This window comes from Phoca vitulina, unplaced genomic scaffold (assembly GCF_004348235.1).
Source record: "Phoca vitulina isolate PV1807 unplaced genomic scaffold, GSC_HSeal_1.0 scaffold4, whole genome shotgun sequence".
Taxonomy (NCBI): Eukaryota; Metazoa; Chordata; class Mammalia; order Carnivora; family Phocidae; genus Phoca; species Phoca vitulina.
In genome coordinates this window covers 15,318,504-15,336,206 of record NW_022589707.1, presented here as the reverse complement: position 1 = coordinate 15,336,206, position 17,703 = coordinate 15,318,504, and the positions used below count along the sequence as shown (strand labels likewise).

Below are 17,703 nucleotides of genomic sequence, written 5' to 3'. Positions count from 1 at the left end.
ACAGCCAGCATCAGTGTCAAAGCTTTAAGGCAGGACCCTGAAGCCCACTTGCCCATCCCAGGAGCCATTCCATTATTTGAAATTGTCTAGGAGTGTCTTTTTTTTTTTTTTTTAAAGATCTTATTTATTTATTTGACAGAGAGAGAGACACAGCAAGAGAGGGAACACAAGCAGGGGGAGGGGGAGAGGGAGAAGCAGACTTCCCACCGAGCAGGGAGCCCGATGCGGGGCTCGATCCCAGGACCCCAGGATCACGACCCGAGCTGAAGGCAGATGCCCAACGACTGAGCCACCCAGGCGCCCCTGTCTAGGAGTGTCTTAAGTGAACACAAACAGCCTCTCCTGCTCATGAGCCTCTCCCCTCAAGGCCCTTCTGCCCATTTCTGACCTGTGATGCCCCCGAAGCCACTTGAGAACTGTGCTTCCTGGCTGCCATTGATGATGGGATCGGGGGAGACCCTGACACCTCTGACTTTCTGCTGAGGGTTGGGTCTCCCAACCTGACCAACACTCCCAGACCTAGTAGTAGCAAAGTCTTGTGAGGTCTCTGCTGTTTCTCTGGAGTTTTGTTGGTGTGAAGACTGCCCCCTTCCTCCAGCTGGGTCACACACTGCCACCCGCACATCTGGGCAGGGCTGTACTTGCCTCTTTGTGACACAGAGCTTTTCTTGGGGTTCACAGGGGTCCATTTGCCTAAATGACTTGGAGTGGGCGAATGGAGGGGAGAGGATGAAGAGATGGGGGTTGGAGGGTAACAGGGAGAGGTGGGGGAGTAGCACAGAGCCAGAGAGGAGGAATCTGGTGGGTACTCATCCCCTAAACTATCAATTCTAAATGCAGAGAAGTCTGAAACTCATTTTTCCCCCTGACTGATTTGGTGGCAAAAGCTGACCTGACCTAAACTCATCTGGGGGCAAACTCTGACCTGAACTGACTTGCTACTCATTTGTTTCACTGCCAGAAATATATATATTTTTAAGATTATTTATTTATTTGACAGAGAGAGATACAGCGAGAGCGGGAACACAAGCAGGGGGAGTGGGAGAGGGAGAAGCAGGCTTCCCGCGGAGCAGGGAGCCCGATGCGGGGCTCGATCCCAGGACCCTGGGATCATGACCTGAGCCGAAGGCAGACGCTTAACGACTGAGCCACCCAGGCGCCCCTCACTGCCAGATATATTAATGTCTCCGAATATGGAGCAATGCCCCATGTGTAATATACAATATAGGCTTCCTCCAACCTTTTTTTTCTTTTTTAAGATTTTTATTTATTTACTTGACAGAGAAAGAGAGAGCGAGCGAGCGAGAGAGAGCGAGCACAAGTAGGGGCAGCGGCAGGCAGTGGGAGAGGCAGAAGCAGGCTTCCCGCGGAGCCGGGAGCCCGATGCGGGGCTCGATCCCAGGACCCTGGGATCATGACCTGAGCCGAAGGCAGACGCTTAACCGACTGAGCCCCCTAGGCGCCCCCTTCCTCTGACCTTTCTAAAAAAAAAAAATTTTTTTTTTCTTAACCTGAACTATGTCTGGCCCCTATGGGTTTCAGCTAAGGGACTGTGAACCAGTACCAAGAATGAGGGGTAAAGGGCGTAAGAGAGTGAGAGGCTCGCGGACTCGCTCGCTCCTTCGCCGGGCCTCACAGACTGGTGTCCGTGTCGTCGGGGCGGAAGCGCCGGCAGCGTTTGCACGCGGGTCACTCTCAGACTCGCCCAGGCACGTCCCAGTCCCAGCCACGGACCCAGCCTGGGTGCCCCGGCTGCACAGCGTCTCCATCAGCCTCCAAGGAGGAGCCCAGGGAGCCGGTGACGGAAGTGCCCCAGAGGCCAGCGCCCCGTCGCCCCCGGCCTGAACCTGCCCCGCTGCCTTTTGTAGCGCCGGCCTCCAAGTCCACCTTTTTTTGGGGGTGCCCCTGCCATGCGTGTCCCTCTGCTAGTGAGAGAGAAGGGAAGCTGCCCCTCCGAGCGGGGATGAGGAAAGCCACAGGCAAGCCGGGGAAGTGCCATTTTGTCGGAAGCACAAAGCGGGAACGAGCCGGCTCCGCCGCCACAAAATGGCTTCCCCCTTTGCCACCGCGGCGGACGCCCGGTGACTCATCAGGTCTTCGCTTTGTGTCCAACGCCCTCAATCCCGCAGCATCTGCCGCGCTGCCCTCTCCGTTCCCCGGAGGGAATGGAAATGGAGGCGGGAGAAAAGTCACTGATGGCCGCATCACATCATTCATTTGCAAATGTCTGCTTATTCTTACACATTTCAGATTTCCCGAGAAATGGATAACATCGTTGCTCAGCACCCGGGCCTAGTGAGCAAAGTGAATATTGGCCATTCTTTTGAAAAGCGGCCCATGAACGTGCTCAAGGTACACAGGTGCAGCTGCGGGTTTTCCTCCCGAGGTTTCTAGAATCTCGCTGCTCCCGGGCGGGCCGTCAGTCCCGGCTCTGCCTGCAGAGCAGTTCCTCTTTTTTTTTTTTTTTTCCCCTTCCCTTTTCTCCTCCTAACCGGTCCTTGCTGGTTTTGAGTATCCTCCTCCCCACTACCCCCACCCCCCTTTCTTTTTCCTTTTCTCTTCCCTGCGCAAGCTGACGCAGGTCTGCAGGAGTGAATTAATGCTCTCATCTTGATAGATTCGCTCGCAGGGAACCAGAGGCGAACGCGCCAATAGGAACAGAGGAAGGGGGAGGCGGTGCGGGCCCCAGGGCGAGGGGGGCGGATGGAGGAGGTGACGGGGGTCCCAGGGCGAAGGGGGGCGATGGAGGAAATGACGAGGGCCCCAGGGTGAGGGAGGTATGGGGGTGGTGGTCCGCCGTGAGGTGGGGGCTTTGGGGGAGGTGGTGCGGGCCCCGGGGGTGAGAGGGGAGGTGGACGTGGGGGTGCGGGCCTCAGGGTGAGCAGGCAGGGGGGGTGGGGGAGGTATTCTGTAATTAATCAAGGTAGGAGTTCTATACCTTGTTTCCCTTTTCTTTTCCCTCTCTCTTTTTTAAACCAAGAGATTAAAAAAAAAAAAAGAAAAGAAAAAAAAGGCGCCAAGTACTTGCCTGAGCTGCATTTGAAAAGAGAAGCGTCCCCGCAGTGTGCGGGAGGATGACAGGGCAGCTGAACCGCACAGGCAAATGCCCAGAAAACCAAGGCATTTGTTTGCTAGTTTGAAAAAGGTTAGGGTTTTACTCCAACCTGTAACCTCTTACCGTCTTAGTGCTGATAGTTTCAAGCTTTTTTACTTTGCCCCGAAGAAGTGAAATTTATTTACCAGGTTTCCTAGAAAGAGTTTGTGAAAGAGGGAAAAAAAAAAGAGAGCGATAATGTCACAACTCCCTACTAAATTTGGAAATGTTATGGCTGAGAACCAACGGACTCATTGGGACAGATGGATTTCTCCAGAGTGTTTCTCCCGAAGCAGGCTTGAGAGAAGTGGTTTGCCTACTTTATGACACCGTGGTACATTTGCTAATATTTACTACCTTCTTAAAAAACATTTTTTTTCCCTCTTCCCTGTTTCTCCTCCCGTTGGGCCAGGAAATCCCAGATTCTCCTCCCCCTCGGATTGTCCTGGCCTTCTCTTCTCTAGGGTAGTTCGTGGGTGAGAATGTTATGTGATTTTTGAAAGTTCCCCACTTTCTACAATTGAGCCCTTTGGAGGAAAAGACATGAAACACTTATAACTAAAACTCTCGAAGCCCATGAAATGTAATTTTTAGCAAGGATTTGCATTTCTCATTTACCTTATCTGCTATGTTTAGAATGCAGCGCAGAGATAGAAGTTGATGGTGCAAAAATAATCTTTTCCTCCCCATTTACTGATCCAATTGGCAAAGCCACTCTTCCAAATAAAACTGAGACACTTAGATCATAAAATTTAAACTCTGGAAAACACCTCCAGAGCCTACCCTGCTGTTTTTATGAAGGACTCAAAAGGTTATCACAAGCGTTTTTATTACAAAAATAACACAATCATTCAAAAATTGGAAAATAGAGAAACAAAAAAGGAAAAATATCCCCGAGTTCCACGGCTATGCGGTGATAGCTGTTAATATTTTGTTGTAATACATCTTGCTATTTCTCCCTTCCTCCCCTCTTCCTTTGTCTCATATGTTTGTGTGTGTACATATATAAACATACATACATGAACTAGCCTTTTAAGAGAATCAAAAAGGCATCATACTATTCTGTAACCTGTCTTGTAAAATTTACAACAAATGATTTCATGTCCTTACATTATCTGCAACGAGTTTTTACAGACATCACAGGAGAAAAAGTCTATGCCCTCTTGTTAGCCTGCATTTAAACTTCTATTAAAAGCAGGGGATCAGAAAAATCACGTGAAATAAGAGTTAATCGACAGCATCTCTGTCTACACCTCCTCTTTCTCTCTCAATCACATCAAGTACAGAAAGAGGGACAGACAAGGCCCCAGGGGAAAAGATCGGGGACAGGAGCCGGCAGCAGTGGAGTTGTGCACATTTCCACACTGTTTTACAGTTTAGCACCGGAGGAGACAAGCCAGCCATCTGGCTGGACGCCGGGATCCATGCTCGCGAGTGGGTTACGCAAGCTACTGCACTGTGGACAGCAAATAAGGTCATTTTTCCTATAATTCCTCGATTATTTTGACTTTCTGGGGTTAGGCCCCACCTAATCACGCAATGCTCTTTGTGGTCCTCACGGCTGATGCTCTCAGCGACCTTTTCTTTGCACCGGCAGCAAATAGGCCCGTTCAACCTTTTTGGGGATTGCGGTATTGCCCCAGCTAGCACATTGGCACTGTGCCCAGGCCTGCCGGCCACTGTGTGCTCTGTTAATAGGCACAGCCAGAAGAGATTGAGAGGGTGCTAAGTAAGGACCCCAGGAGTCAGATTTCAGCATAAGAACAGGCTCGAGAAAAATTGCGTTGCTGCCTTGGGCCCTGAGGGTTGAGGGACGATGTGCTAGAAATCTATAAAATCACCAAAGGGGCTCAGATGGAAAATATAAACAGGTGCTAGAAGAGTTTACTTTGCCCCATAGATCCAAAGTGAAATTAGTTAAGGGTTTTTGGGTTTTTCTGAAAATGTTCCAAATCTGATTTTGAAGTCAGAGTGTCGCGATACCTTTCCTCCACACGTTCATTGGAATTAAGAGTCAGGACAGTGGGCTGGGTGTGACCTAGTCTAGTATTGCTTAAGTAATTCAAAAATGACACGCTATAAATCAGAATGTTAATTCATGAGCAAAGGAAATCAATCCACATCAGATCATTCAAGCATGTGCAACCACGTGTATACCGACTGATACATTTTTCCCTTCAATTAAAATGCAGTTACCTTTAGGGTATTATGAAATGGATATTTAACAGTTGAATAATAATGCCTTAGGATGGCTGAGCACAGGAAATGAATAAATTTTAATCCAGCAGAAACTTCAACTCCACTGCAATTGATCGCAAGTAGAAATTTAATTCCCCAAATGGAATTTAACTGATCCTCTGTGTCTTCAGAAAAGTCTCTACACATTTAAGTAATCTGTTGTTTGTCATGAGTACTTTTGGAAAGCTAGTCTGTGTGATGATGAAGGAAAACTGAAAAAATGTCTTTGGTTCACAGATCCCTATAAGCCACATATACCATTGCAAAATGCTTCCTCGGAATGAATAGGAAGAATTCTACTTTTGAGAGAGAATGGATAAGTGATATCTGAGTTTTACTTAAGTAGGTTATTCTGACTGGAAATAAAAGTATAGATGCTGGCATATTAAACACATGAGCATCGGGGGAGACTGGGCTGTAGTCCTGGCAGGCTCTCATTGACCAGCAGTGGTATCTAGTTCACGTTTGAAAAAAAACACATTGCCTTAATATTCCATCCTGTGTTCCCCCGTGAAAGGGGAGTGTGAAATTGACGTCTGTGTTGTCTCTGCTCAGATTGCCTCTGATTATGGAAATGATCCATCCATCACCTCCATTTTGGACACGATGGATATCTTCCTGCTGCCGGTCACAAATCCCGATGGATATGTGTTCTCTCAAACCAGAGTAAGCCTGGACCTTTTTCTTCAACAAGAATTTACGGAGATGTGTAGGAACTTAAAAAACAAAAGTAACCTTTCTGTTCTTGGTTTACCAGAAGCGGAATGCGTAATTTCTCAGTAGTGGCCCTGAATTGAGGCACATAGTGGAGTTTATAATCACCTCTTATTCTGACACACGATGTCTTTACACATTGCCTCGGTCAGAGCCCATTTCAGCTGTTAGGCTGGGCTATTAGAGCTCAGTGTTCACCGTGAGTCACCTAGGAGATTTGTTCCAATTCTCTCTGCGTTTTTTGTGGTGGGATTGATGGAAAAGAGGAGGCGGATGTTACCTGCTGACAATTAGATTGCAGTAGGATTTGGGTAGGCAGTACAATGCATTTAGCATTTTACTTACAATCTGTAGAAGAAATCCTCTGTAATATCACTAAAAGGAGTTACGTAGATTTTTTCCCCCTTTAAAATCTTATTACAGAACCCCATTGTGGCAACTGTGACCCCACATATATTCAAAGTGAATCAGAGCTTCAAGTTTATTTTTGGAGAGAGCTGACTACGCTAGTGTTTTTCAACGTGTGTTCAAAAAGAACTCGTACAAATACTAGTACTCACCTCACGAGATATCCTGTGAATGGAGGGCCGCACAGTCAGGTTTGGGAAGTACCGCCCACCATATCCCTCTCCTGGAGCGGCAGAAAAAAACACGAAAGCATTAAAAAACTCTTAGAAGCGCTGAAGTACCTTAGTGAATTTAGCTCTATATTTTCCTGAAATATTCTATCACAGAACTCTTGCTCTCTCCCCACTTTTTGTTGTTGTTGTTATTATTTTTTATTATCGATAACACTGAATAGACCTGGTGTCCTATGGAAAATGGTTTGCCAGGTATTGATTTGAGGAGATGGGGGATTATTTACTTCTCATTTTGGTGAGACGACCAAGAAGCTCCTCGCAGAACCCCGTAGAACTGTTTGACACCTTTGTGGGCCAGGGAAATTAGTGTAATTCCAAAGGGGCCTTCCCAGGAGGGAGCAAGGAAAATGAACAGGATTCTAAAGGGACCTTCTCATCAGGTCGAGTGACCGTCATTCTTTATTTCCTGTCTTCTCTTTCGGTTGGATTTTAAAGAATCGTATGTGGCGGAAGACCCGGTCCAAGGTATCAGGAAGCTCCTGTGTTGGTGTTGATCCTAACCGGAATTGGGACGCAGGTTTTGGAGGTGAGCACAGGGACTTGCCCCCAGGGATGGCCCGAAGTTGTCTGGCCAACTAGCTATTTTTGCAGGGTTCTGCAGTGCTGTCAGCCTGCTAAGCCCATTCAGGATTGAAGCCATTTAAAAACCTATTTGAAAAACACTTAAGTAAATTCCCTTCACAGGCGCGTAGCGCTGTCACAGATCTCTGAGCAGCATTGAATATATTTTGTCTCACATCTTAGTTTTCCCACAAGCTGTAGCCCAGCTCGGCTTCGCTTCTGAGTTTTCAGAGCAAGACTTGGCGCAATGGCGGGAGGCCTCACTCAGGAAGGCCTGAACCAACCGCTAGAGGGGGTTAGGATCTATTCAGAGGAGAAGCATTACATCATCTCTGGATGTTTCGAGAAAGAAAACTAAAAAGAAGTACAAATAGGATTAAGAAATTGATTTTCAAAACAGATTCAAAGAGAAAATATTGGCTTGCCGCTCGGGTTTTGTTGACTTGTGGCTCTAATTTTTTGGGGTTCAGTGGCAGCCTGGTTGGGGGGCTCCTTTATGGTTTTAGGGACCAGTTAAAACTCCTATGTTTCTCTAATCACAGAACTGAAATTTGTTTGTTTTTTCCTCACTAGGTCTGGTCACAGTGAGGTTAGAAACTGTCTTTCACTGCACTGTCGCTATCACCTAGTACAGTGACCACAACATAGAAGGCAATCACTAAGTATTTGTAAGACAAATGAATTAATGAGAGTTATTGAACCAAGAAAAGACCCACTCAGGAATTGTGACAGGATATGGATGAGTGGCAAGTTCATTCATCGCTTTTATAATGGTTTTTTTTAGCGTAGGAAAAAAAAAAAAATCAAAGCATCAGATCCAAAATACTGAACAATGCCCAGGAATTCAATGTCAGGTATTTTTTTCCTGAAATATTATGGTTCTTATTAAATAATCTTGAAATAAAGTGACAGGTTGTATTTATACTTTGTCTACATCATTTAGAGACCCTGGGGAGTCCCAGCCCCTCCTGATCCCCTCGAAGTTTCTCTAGCATCCAGAGCCCTGGCCAGGCCACAGTGGACCACTTTAGTGGTCACGAGTAACTCCAGTTGCTGAGAAAATCAAGGCCGAAGGTGGCCTTGTTGTCAAGTGCAGTTGTGCTTTCCTCACTGCAGAAAGGGTGTCAGAGGTTCCTTGCATTTGTGGCTTTGTGATTTAGAAGTACAGTGCATAGAATCTTCTACTCTTGGACGCTACGAATTGGAAGAAATCCCAGAAAAAGAGCTTGCTCAACTCCCACCCAATGCAGGAATTCCATCCATAATGTTAAATCTAGCTTTCCTTCCAACAACTCCCACAGAGAGGAGATGATCTAATTTGATAGCTCTTTCTGCCATATAGAGGAACCATCTTTCTAAAGAAGAGAGGATGCGTCCAGAATCACTTCAGTTTGGCCTCCTGTGCCCTTAGATAGCACCTCCACCTAATGCAGGGATAGTCTTGCTGACTTCCTGAGGAGGAACTTAGTGATGCACGGTAAATGTATCCACACAGCATCTCCCTGAAGCTTACTGTTCCTACTGGGCTTCTTCTGCATCCCGTCAGGACCTGGAGCCAGCAGCAACCCTTGCTCTGATTCCTACCATGGACCCCGTGCCAACTCTGAAGTTGAAGTGAAATCCATAGTGGACTTCATCAAGAGTCACGGGAAGATCAAGGCCTTCATTACCCTCCACAGCTATTCCCAGCTCCTGATGTTCCCCTATGGGTATACATGTACCAAGTCAGATAACTTTGATGAACTGGTAAGTTTCCAAAATGTCATTTCAGCTCAGCCACAAAGGTCTATTGTGTGGACAAGTAAGTTTCAGTCATAAAGTCGGGTACTGAGATGGGGGTGTATTAGTGACAGGTTACAAAGATGAATAGGTCCAACCACTGAGAAGATTGTGATACAGGCAGAGGTTTGAAAGACTGGTTGTGGACTTTCCCAAATTAAGTCTCCTTGGGAAATAGAATTCATGAAATTACTGTTGCCTTAATCTAGATGAGCAGGAGCCTCAATTTGACCATAAATTCCCAGGATGCGCTTTCTGCTGCTTAGGAAATAAACACTTGAATTTGGACGTGAGGCTCTTAGATTTGTAGTCAGATGCTGTCAGATGCTGGATGCTAAACAGTGCTGTCTCCCAGCTCTTTGCCTCATAGCTTCCTGGTGCTTTCCACTCTGTGACCGGCCCTCATGCTGCACAGGTGTGTGATGTTGGGCATTAGACACTCCCTTCCCTAACTTGCTACCTTCCATCATCTTTCCTGTTTCAGGAATGAGCAAACTGGTGGCAGCCTTAAGTCAGATGGTGACATCTCAGGGGGCTACTTTACAGTTGAGCAAGAGCTATCCCCAGCTGAAGAGAACGTGCACATACTCCCAATTTGGCTTTTAGGCTTGATTTTTGAGACCCATATGTTAGAGATAAACCCTGAGATGGGACCTTTTGGTCAATTTACTTTCAAATATGTTATTGTCAGCAGCTCCTGGCAGAAATGCAACAAATTATTCCCATTCGGGTGTATCTTTCATCTCATCCGTTGGATTTTAGCCCTGTAGGGCAGTTTTCAGGGTTTTGTTGGTGAGTATTACCACTCAAGGCCAAATCAAGGGAAGAAGAACCTTAGGATTGAAAAGAACCTAAAAGGTACTTTTAGTAGACCTAGATGACCTTAAATTATCCGAACTGGGTGCTCATATCTCTGCCACATAGTCATCCAGCCTGTGTTTGGACAGTTTCCTGCCTCCCAAGGGATTCTGTTCCATGTTGGAGCAGATTTGATTTTTTGAGTTCTTCCTCATAGAGAGCCCAAACCTTCTCCTTATGGTTTTTACCTGCCAGCCCTGGTTTATCATCTTGCTGTCTTTGAAAAGAAGCAAATCCATTAATCACTTGAAGACCAGTAACCTGGTTCTGCTAGGTTTTTCCGTATCCCTACTCCATACCCACAGCTCCTTCAAGCACTCATTTTTTTTCTTTTTTAAAGATTTTATTTATTTATTTGAGAGAGAGAATGAGAGAGAGAGAGCATGAGAGGGGGAGGGCCAGAGGGAGAAGTAGACTCCCCGCTGAGCAGGGAACCCGATGTGGGACTCGATCCCGGGACTCCAGGATCATGACCTGAGCCGAAGGCAGTCGCTTAACCAACTGAGCCACCCAGGCGCCCCCCCTTCAAGCACTCATAATATGGCCCCAAGTTCCCTCACCATTCTGGTTTGCTATTTTCCGAACATGCTTTGGATCATCTCTGTTCTTCAAGGGTAGCTCCCAGAAGTGAACATAAAACTTGTGGGTTAACCAGCGCAGAGCAGAGCGTGACCATAGCTGCCCTCCTCCAGACCGTGCACTTCTGCTTAAACAGTTGAGGGTCACATTAGTTTTTTGGCAGTAGCACCGTGCCGTTGACTCATGTTGGGCTCATTGACAACTGAAACCCCCAGGCTCTCTGAGGATTCTGCCGAGCCAGGTTCCCCCATCTGGTAATTGTACAGTTGTTTTCCTGGACCCAAGTTCAAGACCTTACATTTATCCCTAGCAAGGACAGTAAAGCCCCAATCAGTCAAAATTGGAACCCTCAAATAATGGAAAATATTTTGCTGAGCTCTACTTCTTGGAAAAAGAGACAATCGTAAGGAGGTAAGCCAATGTAGGGATCTAGCAAAAAAAAAAAAAAAAATCAACTTCCCGGGTACATCATGGGGTCAGTACGTATTCTCTTTAGCCCCTTACTCCCACCCTATTTCCACCTACAGCCCTGAACAAGGAGGGATGGTGGCAAAATAATGACCCTGGTGTATTTATTGCAAACACCTGGATGATGAAATAAACAATGAAGGTCTGTGTGTTGTATTTTCGAAGCCAACAGAAGTGAACTAGTGTTTGCTTCTCAGTGAAAATGACTGAAACGAAAGGGCGTTGTGTTTAAGCCTGAGTTAACCAGAGAGTCCAGTTAATCAGACGGCCCGATTCTACATTCTGCCCTTGGGCATTTGATCTTCAAGAAGCAAGTGTTATCCATCTACCTTTCCTTGGTTCTCTCACTCTAGAATGAAGTGGCCAAAAAGGCTGCCCAGGCTCTGGCCAGCCTGCATGGCACCAAGTACAAAGTGGGACCTATCTGCTCAGTCATCTGTAAGTATCTAATGTGTTTTTACAAATGACCCACTAAGCGGGCACCATGTGATTTTGGGCCAGAGCCTTTCAGTGCCCTGATGTGAAATGGTTAGGTCTTTGTGTGTGGCGCCCAGCCCTGCCCGGTTTCCCCCAACAAGGTACTATGTGATATCCGGAACAAAGAGCTTCCTAAATATTTGAGCTATGTGCGTTGCTCTCTGCTTGTCCTGATCCTTCCAGCTCACTCTCATTATGTGGAATCTCTTTGCCTAAAAATAAGCTTTTGTCACGACTTGGCCCTAAGTCATCACTTTTATTAATTATTCCTTTCTTGGCTCAGAGGGGTTTACACCCTGAGTAATGCCGTGGACTGGGTTGTGGGGGCAGAATGGGGGCAACTCTTTAAAAGGACCCAGATATTTCAGTGGATAGACTCTGTTGCAGCCATTTGTGCATGTAGAATTTGGGGAGACAAAGGGGAGGTAAATCAGGAATACTGCTAATGTCAGGAATAAAGCTGGGGAGCCTGCTGTCAGACTTTCTGAGACTCCCCTCTCCCACGGTGGACTGGGATAGAAACAAGAAACAGCTGCAGTGCTGTGGGAAATCCTAATGCACCCGTGCAGAGTCTGAGTTCCCCAAAGGAATCTCCCCACTTGCTTATGGGCAAACCCAGAAACTCAAGAGCCCACAGTTGAATGCTCAGGAGTCTCCCTGTACTCCCACGCCCATGGACCCTTTGGAAACAAATACCTCTTACAGGCACACACTCTGTTCAGCATACTTTTATTAAGCCTCTACTATGTGCTAATCATTATGCCAAGTACTACGGACATAGAGAACCCACAGGAAACTCACTGTTTAATGTGGGAGACAAACAGGAAGACAAATGAACCTCAGTATGCTGTGTGCAGTAGTAGGCTAGACGTGATACAAAAGTGTTAGAAAGTTGGGAGGCTTAAACAGTGGCAGAATCAGGAAAAGCTACATACGGAAGAGGGCAGGATTTTGATGGCTGCTCACCAAATAGCTAGAGGAGGGGAAAAGAATGGGCCATTCTGGCTCTTTAACAGCACGGGCAAAGGCACAGAAGTAAGAAACTGCATGATGGACTCTGCAAACCACAAGGAGGTTTGGAACCGCTGGAAGAAGGTGGGAACAAGGGGAGTGGGGGTTCAGGTTTCTGGGTGCCATGGTAAGGAGTTTAAGTCTTAACCCAAAGGATTCTAGAAGCCATTGGAGAGTTTTCAGCAGGGAGTGAGTGTGTTGAGGTACCGTGTTTTAAATAAAACACACTAGCTACCATGGGGAGGATGGAGTGTGATGGGCTGGAAGTAGGAAATTCCCACAGGAAGAGTAGGACTTGTTCAGGGGGAAGTGGTGGTCCATGCTAGAGCAGTGCCATGGAGGACCTAGGGAGACATGAAGCAGGGAAAACCAAAAGGCTTTGGTCAGTCATTAGATGTTGAAAGTTTCTCACCAAAGGTCATTGAACGGGGCCATTAATAGAGGGAGACCTCCAGGAAGGTGAAAGACGGGGTGGGGTTGGAGAGAGAATGAGTTCAGCTCCGGGCAAGTTGAGGCTGAGATAACTGTAGTGTTTTTGAGTGGGGATGTCCCATAGGCTTTGGGCCACACAGCTCTGGGCTTCTGTGGAGAGAGAGACTTAAGAGTGGTTGACATAGAGAGGATGGTTAGAACAGGAGAGCAAGGACATCACCTGGAGAGGGAAGAGCCCTGGATGGAGGAGGGAAGCAAGCTGTCAGACAGCAGAGGGGGTTTGTGAGGGAGAGCCACACAGCGGGGCTGGGCAGAGGGGCCAAGAAGCTTGTGTTTCAGAAGCCGGTGGAGGGGAGCAGTCGTCGGAAAGGAGGTAGGGGTTAACAATGATGAAAGGCTATGAGAAGGTCAACTATGACGAGGACAGAATATTTACCACTGGATTTTTATGACGAGCTTATTGGTGACCATACCCAGAAGGTTTCAGAAGCATGGTGAGGGTCACTGGAGGAGCACAGGGGATGGGGGAGCGCGGAGGTCTGGTGTGTGGACTGCTCTTTGGAGGAGCCCAGATGAGAAGGGAAGGAGAGAGAAATGGAGGGTTTCTTTTCTGAGATGAGAGACTTATTTATTGACTGTGGGAAAAGGACCAATAGGGAGGGAGAGGTGGAAGATCCAGGAGAGAGAAGAAATGAGCAAGGCAGTGATACTTCAGAGTAGGGGAGAAGAGGGACAAGAAGGAGTCAAGCAGAGGTGGGTAGATCAGGCTCGACTCAGAGGAGCAAGCCTGCAAACAGGCTGGAGGTGCCAGCCCAGCTACATGTACGAGGGTGGTGCTGGGAATCTAAGGGAAGACATGCTTGTTAGTCAAGCTTTTCTTTTCTTTCCTTTTCTTAGATTTTATTTATTTGACAGAGACAGCGAGAGAGGGAACACTAGCAGGGAGAGTGGGAGAGGGAGAAGAGGCTTCCCGCCGAGCAGGGAGCGCGATGCGGGGCTCGATCCCAGGACCCTGGGATCATGACCTGAGCCGAAGGCAGACGCTTAACGACTGAGCCACCCAGGCGCCCCTAGTCACACTTTTCTTAATGGTAGTCTTGGAGAGCGAAGGAGCAAGAGTTCACTTAGCATATCTAGGACAATTGATGGAAATCCAAAAACTGATCGTGAAAGTTTCCCCACCCCCCGATTATGGTTTTTCTTTTCTTTCATTTTCTTTTCTTTTTCTTTTCTTTTTTTTTTTTGCTATTATGAGGCATTTAAAAGACTTTATAGAACAAAGAAATCCAATAATCATCGCATTTTATGTTTCAATTTCATTCATAATTTTGTCGACGAACACAAATATAATTATCTAGTTGTAATCAGTGTCTGTGTTCTATTTTGGGTCCAGCCTTTTTCAGTTAATATTATTTTGTTATTTCCTGCACGGTTCTATGTATTTCCACTCTAGGTGTTTGTTATTCCAGTAGATTGCTATACCCTGGTTATTGGGCCTTTGTATTGTTTGCTGGATGGTGCGACTACATGTTGGTACAAACATGTTGGTACAGACTTCTTTTTCTTTCTTCTTTCTTTTTTTTTTTTTTTAAAGATTTTATTTATTTATTTGACAGAGAGAGACACAGCGAGAGAGGGAACACTAGCAGGGGGAGTGGGAGAGGGAGAAGCAGGCTTCCCAAGGAGCAGGGAGTGCGATGCAGGGCTCAATCCCAGGATCCTGAGATCATGACCTGAGCCAAAGGCAGACGCTTAACGACTGAGCCACCCAGGCACCCCCAGACTTCTTTTTCTTTTAGACGATCCTTTTGGTGTATATTCCCAATGCAAGATTACCAAGTCAAACGGAACGAACAGATTTGGAGCTCTTGTTACATATTTTTTAGGCTCTTCTCTGGGAAGACTGATCTGCTTACAGTTGCCCCGACCTTTTAAACCACGTTCCATGGGGGATTGTCCTCCCCTTTGGCAGAGGAACCCCCAGGGAGGAGGGCCCTGGGATTGTTGGCGCTGGGGAGGAAGGCCAGGATGGCCACTTAAGGCCGAGGGTTGCATGCTTTCTGTGTTGGGCAGCCTCTGAGTGGAGGCTGGAGTTGAGAATGTCAGCAGAATGGCATCCTGTGCTCTCCACATGGGGTCTCAACCATCGTATTACAAGGAATCTAGTTTTTCACTTTCTTATGTGAAAGTGAAAGGTACACCTTGGAAGGCTCAGGTTTAGTGTATTTCTCTTGGTAAGTTTACAGATATTCCTAATAAGCAAGTATCAGACATGTGTAGGGTTTGCTGTCTGATCTTTTGGAACCTGACCATTAATGGTCAAGTAAGTTCGGGCTGCATTTTGCCCAGAGCTGACTCTGGTATCCTTGATTCTGGCCTCATGCCAGCATGGGCAAGCACTGCCTCTAAGGACAGGTCCCAATTAAGTACTTTTTGCCTCCTGCCCTAGATTGGTATGTAGCTCTGGGCTGAACACCTGCTTTACTCCACCCAAGAGGTGGCTGGACTCCTGTGGCGGGCGAGACATTTCCTGGGTAATTTCTCACCTGGAAAGGGCTCTGAGGAGCTGCACTACAATAGGCGAAGTTGTCACTTGAATTCTTTCTCAGAGAGGTAGAGGGTGAAAATCCCAGACCTTGGGGATAGAGGCCTGGGTTTGAGTTATAGTTCTGCCACTTTGGAACCGAGTAATCTCGGGTGGGTCACTCATCCTCCCTTGTGTTTTTTTTATCTGTGAAATGGGTTGTTGAGAGGCTCAAAAGACAGGATGTAGAATAAAAGTGTTTGCAAACTGTAAGGCACTATATAAATGTTGCTTGTTAGTTTCCTGGTGGATTACTCCCCTCCAGGTACCTCTTATCTTTCACGTGGTCTGGCTTTTTTTGATAGGATCCTAGTCGTTTATTGATAATGGTGGTTATAATCACAACTGAAATTTATTGAATGCTTATCCTACATACTTTATCCCAGCTCCTTCCCTTAATTTCTCGGAGCCTCAGTTTCCTTATCTGTAAAATGGGAATAATACTAGTATCCGTCTTGGGACCCATGTGAGGATTAAATCAACCGATTTAGCGTAGTACCTAACATATTTAGTAAGTGCTCAACAAGTGTTGGAATCATACACATAATGTTCTCCCATTTAATTCTCCCTGTGAAATAAGTACTATAGTATTATTCCTGTTTGACAGATGAAACCTTTGGGATTCAGAGAGGTAAGTGCCTTAGGTGACCCAGCTAATGATTTGCAGAATCAGGATTCAATCTGAAGCCAGTGTTCTGTCCACCATGGACCTCTTAGTGGGATAGGCTGTAGTCAGGTAGCGTAAGTTAGTAAATTTGGTACCCAGGAAGATTCAGTTCAAGTCAGCAACCATTCGGGTGAAGGCAAAGACACAAGTCACAGGCATTTATAGTGTAAATTTATAATATTAACCACTAATCCTACTTCTTCATGGTACAACATCCTGGTCTTCCCCTCCATCCAGCCCCATTCTTAGGGACTAGGTAATTTCCTCCATCTCTGCCCCCAACCTTTCCATTTGACCTCTACCCAACTTCCCTGGGAGGGGCCTCAGAGCCTGTCCATTGCTCAGCTCTCCTGAGTCATGATTGTCATAAGTCATGACAGGTTGTAGGTTAATGCCACCTTCCTTCATTATCTGTCACGTCAGCGGCCACACGTTACACAGGTGCACATTACTTTATTGGTATAACCCATCGTGTATAAGTCCTGGGCATATTATTTGATATCAGAATAAAACCTACTCCACCCTTATGCTGAAAGTTCCCAGAGGGCAGAGTCCAAATCTCTTACTCTATTTGTAATCCCTCTTCTCCCACAAGAGAAAATAATGTCTACATCTAGCACTCCTCTAAAGAAGGAAGTGGTGTGGCCTCCTTAAGGTGTAGAAGATGCCAATTAGGAGAGCAGGCAGGATTCCAAATGGGTGGGTGAAGCCAGAGGCTCCTAAAAACACCAAAGGAAGGCTAAGTATAGCATCCTTTTGAATAACACCTTTTGCTTTTCAAATTAATCTTGTATTTTTTCATAAGCATGACCCCCTATGAAGCTATCCCTGCTCTCAAGGACCATGCAGAGGGGCCTGACTTATCTTTGGTATTGGTGAAACCTAGCATGGAGGTTATATATCTGGAGAGGCCAGAGGGAATAGCATAACCGGACTTTTTTCTCATTTGCCCTTCAGACCAAGCCAGTGGAGGAAGCATTGACTGGTCATATGACAATGGCATCAAATACTCATTTGCCTTTGAACTGAGGGACACCGGTCGATATGGCTTCCTCCTTCCGGCCAGTCAGATCTTGCCCACAGCTGAAGAGACCTGGCTTGGCTTGAAGACAATCATAGAGCATGTGCGAGACCATCCCTATTAGGGCTTTGGGGAATAGACACCATTAAAAGCTCTTTGATTTGAAGCAAAGTTGGGTTGTGATTATTCCTTTTTCTAATCCTGATCTTGGAGCACTATTTCTTTGATTTATGTTGCCCTAAAACATAACAAGCTACTGAGCTGTACCCCTTCATCTTTAAAAACAAACAAACAAACAAAACCCATCCTGAGCAAAAAGGCTCCCAACATCGTTTAAAAATTTTTTAAAAATTGTGTAAAATATATATATCATAAGATTGACCATTTTCACCATTTTTAAGTGTGCAATTCAGTGGCATTAAGTACATTCACAAGGTTGTGCAGTCATTACCATCATTCATCTCTGGAAATTTTTCATTATCCCAGACTGAAACTCTGTACCCGTTCAGCGTTAACTCCCCATTCTCCCGCCCCCCCTGCCCCCGGAAACCTCTATTCTACTTTCAGTCTCTATGAATT

The 17,703-nt window shown here is 46.3% G+C and overlaps 1 protein-coding gene across 1 annotated transcript in view; it reads left to right on the top strand.

Moving 5' to 3' along the window:
* Window positions 1-17,385, top strand: part of CPA2 (carboxypeptidase A2) — a 44,403-nt gene extending 27,018 nt beyond the window's left edge. Inside the window, exons 6-12 of the mRNA XM_032401566.1 lie at window positions 2,251-2,352; window positions 4,470-4,568; window positions 5,888-5,998; window positions 7,123-7,213; window positions 8,795-8,994; window positions 11,286-11,370; window positions 17,061-17,385. Of these exons, the coding sequence (XP_032257457.1) occupies window positions 2,251-2,352; window positions 4,470-4,568; window positions 5,888-5,998; window positions 7,123-7,213; window positions 8,795-8,994; window positions 11,286-11,370; window positions 17,061-17,248 (876 nt within the window). The 3' untranslated portion in view covers window positions 17,249-17,385. The remainder of the gene's footprint in view (window positions 1-2,250; window positions 2,353-4,469; window positions 4,569-5,887; window positions 5,999-7,122; window positions 7,214-8,794; window positions 8,995-11,285; window positions 11,371-17,060) is intronic.
* The last annotated feature ends 318 nt before the right edge of the window (window positions 17,386-17,703 follow it).